The sequence below is a fragment of the Oreochromis aureus genome, linkage group 2 (assembly GCF_013358895.1).
Source record: "Oreochromis aureus strain Israel breed Guangdong linkage group 2, ZZ_aureus, whole genome shotgun sequence".
Taxonomy (NCBI): domain Eukaryota; kingdom Metazoa; phylum Chordata; class Actinopteri; order Cichliformes; family Cichlidae; genus Oreochromis; species Oreochromis aureus.
In genome coordinates this window covers 10,262,256-10,267,610 of record NC_052943.1, presented here as the reverse complement: position 1 = coordinate 10,267,610, position 5,355 = coordinate 10,262,256, and the positions used below count along the sequence as shown (strand labels likewise).

Genomic DNA, 5,355 nt, shown 5'->3' with positions numbered 1-5,355 from the left:
ATACCCGCGCCTGTAACAAAGCATTTCGCCCCTAGAGGGTGCTATAATTAAAAGCAAAGCTTCACACACGTTTGAACAATTACACAAAAATTCAACCGGAGTAAAATTCTGAATGACAATATGAAGTGAAGAAGTGAAGAAGGAAAATCCAGATTAGAATCCAGATCAAAATAAAATAATCCATAATTCAATCACTGAAGTGGAAGAAATCACACACTGTATACAAAAATAATGAATTCTGCTGCTCATAGTTTCATACCATGAAAAATAAGCTGATGTATACAACAGAGACCTGCCCAATACTAAAACTAAACTAAAAAGAGTTAACTGTTTCAAAAATGTTTGTTTGTATTTGAATACATGTAGTGATTTTCCTAAACCTTGCGTCTGGCATATGTCCTCCTTACAACAAGAGACTAAAACTAACACTTAATCTATTAAAAATTAAACTAAACATTTGGAAGCAATAAAAAAATGAATCTAAACTGAATTAAAAACAATATGTCAATACGAAATAAAAATGAAAATAATTAGGAAATACATAACTATATTAAGTATTGAAAGCATTTAGAGCCAGGCAGTGCTTGCTCATAGGGGGTCATATGATTGTTGGGTTTTCCTCTGTATTTATTATTGTGCTATCTACTGTACAATATAAAGCGCCTTGAGGCGACTTTTGTTGTGATTTGGCGCTATATAAATAAAATTGAATTGAATTGAATTGAATTCCTTTTCTTCTTCTTCTTCTTTGATGAGCAATAAAATAGGTGGTACGTAAATACAAGTATTAGAAGTTACATGAATTAAGCTCAATTTCTATTTGGGTAGAGAGCATTAACAAAAATGACAATGTCTGCATTTTGTGTTTTATTGATTTATTATTATTATTATGATGATGATGATGATGATGATGGAAAACGTACCTTGATACATTTTTATGATTATTGTATTACATGTTTGTTTGTTTTCGAGGCTTTTTGAGGACCATTTTTATCAAAACTTTTGCTAAATATGACAAAGTACAAAGAGAGCATGAATTTAAAATCATCCGTAGCACATACTAGATAGAGGTTTTCTTTTCGTTTCTTTTTACACATGTCGCTGTGTAATGGGCTGAAGTTCACATATCCCAGAATCCTCCGCGGGCCTCTCACCCCCTCTTAGTTTTTGCATCCGGGTCTGAACTTCCTTTTCCTCTGTGCCTAGATGCGATGAGGACCTAGGTTTTCCCGGACCTCTGAAAAATCCGAATCCATCCTTGCAAAAGGCACCACCGAACCTCGCCAAAATGACCGAGCAGATGACAGTGAGGGGGACCCTGAAGGGGCACAGTGGATGGGTCACCCAGATCGCCACTACGCCCCAGTACCCCGATATGATCCTGTCGGCGTCCCGAGGTGAGGCTTCCCCCGCCGGTTGCGCCAACATGGCTCAGATAGCATTGTTAAGGTAGCTGCTGCCGCTGTAGTGTGGGGCAAATACTTAAACTGGTGTGAAAGGAGCAGATAAAACATGAGTAACCACGTAATATTAGATAAAGAGGACTCCAACTTTTACATTAAAAAGGTCCTAACTAGCTGGAAAGAAGGAGGTTAGCTAAGCTCGCTAGCGCTATCTGTCGTCATCTGTAACAGACCCGGTGATGTCCATACTTGTAGGAGGAGGGTTATACCACGTTTAGTTACCTGAATAAATCTAATTATTTAGCATCAAAACCCAACTAACCTTAGTATACTGAGCCCGTGGATCCGAAGTTTAACAGGTGTGCATGTAGTGCTAGCATTAGATGCATGCTGATGCTTAAATTATTCATTTCCTGAATGAATATTGGACGTTGAGACATGAAAACGTGTTGCTTTTTTTTTTTTCAGACAAGTCCATCATCATGTGGAAACTGACCCGTGATGAAACCAACTACGGTATCCCCCAGCGCTCCCTGAAGGGTCACTCTCACTTTGTGAGTGATGTTGTGATCTCCTCTGATGGACAGTTTGCCCTGTCCGGAGCCTGGGACGGGACCCTCCGCCTGTGGGATCTCACCACGTAAGTGCAGGGAGTCTTTACCCCTGGGCAGATGTTTAGAAGTACAGGTGAAAAGCCAAGTCTTCTAAATGATATTTCATTTTTAAGAATCACTTGAGTTTGAAGAGGGCTTGTGCTAGTTTCTCGGATCTGTTATATGCCAGAAATAGTCTTACGAATTAAGTGTTTTCTTAGTTTCAGGATATCAAATTGTTCTCTATACCATCAGTAGATGAGGTCTGATACCAACAAAGCCTAAGTTGTCTAGATCAGGTCACACTGACTTTTACGCAGTCTGATCAACCTCACGTAGACAGAACCACCACGAAGGTAATGGGGAGAAGGTCTGTGCTCAGACAGGCACAGGTTCTGTCAAACCCATCACCTGTCCTCTACCCTTAGTATGAGCTCAGAAAATCACACATCCATGAGCTGCTGTTACTGTCTTTGCACACTGGACTCACAAAATCGAGGGGAAATGGAAGTTTGAACATAATGTAGCTGATTTTGTTCCTGTGTGGGAGCATAGTCAGAAAACAAGAGGTGTTTTTTGCTTAACAGATTAAGGACAAGTAGTATAGAAGAAACTGTAAGTGTAGCTGTATTCATTAGTGATTTCACAGACTACTTATGAACCCAAACCACATAGTTTGTCCTTTTCTTCACCTCTGGCCGTTGTTTTCCTTGATTTTTCATTTCTTTTATCACTGAAAACTTAGTTGAGCAGAAACATTAGTGTTTCTTGAATGGCCTCAAATAGCTGGCTTTTGGGTGTGCACAATATTTCACTGCCCAAGATCTATGCTGAAAACAGTGATGGTAATAAATGTGCCAAGGGTCCAGTTTTGCTGCAGCTTTAAAATCTTGAGTTGTATTTTTTATTCATTTTTTTCAGTGTCAGTGTTTGCATTGTAAAACAAAGACACAAGAAAAACTGGTGTAGTAATTTTTTTCTGGCTCTTAAATTAATGTCTAGGCCTTGGACTCATCAATAGTGTTTGGATGCAGTGGCAGCAGACATGTGTTGATTGGTTATGCTAAGGTGTGCAGTAATTTAGTTGATCTGAAATGTCTGCATATTTTTCTTCCTAGTGGTCTCACCACCCGCCGATTCGTTGGACACACAAAGGATGTTTTGAGCGTGGCTTTCTCTGCTGATAACCGCCAGATTGTGTCTGGCTCCCGGGACAAGACCATCAAGCTGTGGAACACTCTTGGAGTCTGCAAGTACACCATCCAGGTGAACTTCTATCTAATGCTCTCCTGCAGCTATCAGCCAGTTCTTAATGCCTTAATATTATTTTGAATGAGACACTTAACAGTTAAAGATGCTAGCTTTAATGTAAAGCAACTAGATGGCACTTTATTGTTGACATCTACATTTTCCCCACCTTGTTTGCCTGATTGTGATAAAATGATCTGGCAGATGATAAAACTTGGTGTTATGTGGTTTGTCCGCTCGATGATTATTACAAATTTTGCATGTATTACCTGATCTCGTTGATGAGAACTATTGATGAGGGCACAAACCAAATAGCATCACGTGACGCTTTTAATACCAGCATAACTGATAATCTGGCTTTGAGAATTCACAAAGCTCTTTATTTTGCAGGATGAGGGCCACACTGAGTGGGTGTCTTGTGTTCGCTTCTCCCCCAACAGCAGCAACCCCATCATCGTCTCCTGTGGCTGGGACAAGATGGTTAAGGTATGTTACCTTTGTGGAAACTTGGTCTTGTGTGGTTTGCTCAGTGATTTAAAACCTTTTCGCATGGCTTAACTGAACTCAGTGATGAGAATTATTTATGAGAGCAAAGCTCAGATAGGCTGACACGACGGCGCTTAAATCAGTGCAGGCCTAACATAATGTGCCCCTTGCTCATAGGTGTGGAACCTGGCCAACTGCAAGCTGAAGACCAACCACATTGGTCACACTGGCTACCTGAACACAGTGACCGTTTCTCCTGATGGCTCCCTGTGTGCATCTGGTGGAAAGGTAAGGCAGAGTTTAACTGAATGTCTTTTTCATCATTTTTACTCCACTTAATAGGAGTAAATTAAAGCCTGCAGGTTTCAACAATGATGTATTCTTTACATGCATCTGTTTTAATATTGATGACACCAGAGGCTGTTACTGAGTGATTCCTGCACCTTAAAGAGATCATCATTAGTGCTGAAGATTTTTAAAAGTGACTGTTTGCTTTAAATGTTACACAAAGATGTTTGAACTGAAGGACGTCTTCTGTCTTCCACATTAGGATGGCCAGGCCATGCTTTGGGACCTGAATGAAGGCAAGCACCTCTACACCCTGGACAGCGGTGATGTGATCAACGCCCTTTGCTTCAGCCCCAACCGTTACTGGCTCTGTGCCGCCACTGGACCCAGCATTAAGATCTGGGTAAGGCTTCACACTCTGGTATCAGTCTGTGTGTTAAAAATTGAAGTTGTAAAGGGCAGTGATGTAACCTAACATGCCAGCTGTATTCTATGATGAAAACCAGAGGCTGTTTCTGAGCTCTAACTTCGTTTGTTAGTTTAATAATAAATTTTGGTGCTCAACTTCAGTCACTCTTTTATACCTGTTATTAATCACACCACCTCTTGGCTCTTCTTTTCATGTAGGATCTGGAGGGCAAGATCATTGTGGACGAGCTGAGACAGGAAGTGATCAGCACAAACAGCAAGGCCGAACCCCCACAGTGTACTTCCCTGGCATGGTCTGCTGATGGACAGGTAAAAAAAAAAAAACACTTATTAAGCATATCTCACTATCAGAAGAGGTGCTTTTAGTGTTTTATCCCCAGTGATTATTCCCATTCACTTTTACCTCTGATGTCTACTGGTGACAGTCCTGCAAATATGAGGGGCACTAAAAACCGTTATCTGAATATGATCGGACTATAAAACGGCAGAAATTGGTTGATGAGCGTTGACTTTGTGTTCTCCATTTCTTTACAGACCCTGTTTGCTGGCTACACTGACAACCTGATCAGAGTGTGGCAGGTCACCATTGGAACGCGATAAGAAATCCTCGTTGAAGCAACTTTAAATAAAAGACTGTTTGGAAAGAATGTGTCCCGTCTTGCTCTGAACATTGTATAATATTGGTGGTTCTCATATAAGTTGGTTAAAGTCAAATTTATTCATATAGCACATTTAAAACACCAACTGTTGATCAAAGGGCTGTACATTTAAAATGATCAAAAGAGATAAAATAGACAAAATTTAAGAAAAGAAGCATAAAATGAGAAAATTTGAGTAAGAAATAAAACAAAATAGAACTGATTCTGGTTTAAAAGCCAAGGAAGAAAAGTAGGTTTTTAAACGGATTA

General features: G+C 40.0%; 1 protein-coding gene across 1 annotated transcript; it reads left to right on the top strand.

The window, feature by feature from the left end:
* The first annotated feature begins 1,182 nt into the window (after positions 1-1,182).
* On the top strand, positions 1,183-5,094 carry rack1 (receptor for activated C kinase 1). The gene is made up of 8 exons (XM_031751016.2): positions 1,183-1,397; positions 1,872-2,043; positions 3,115-3,262; positions 3,635-3,730; positions 3,908-4,018; positions 4,281-4,421; positions 4,646-4,756; positions 4,982-5,094. The coding sequence occupies exons 1-8, from the start codon at positions 1,289-1,291 to the stop codon at positions 5,045-5,047; spliced, it is 954 nt and encodes a 317-aa protein (XP_031606876.1). The 5' UTR covers positions 1,183-1,288; the 3' UTR covers positions 5,048-5,094.
* The last annotated feature ends 261 nt before the right edge of the window (positions 5,095-5,355 follow it).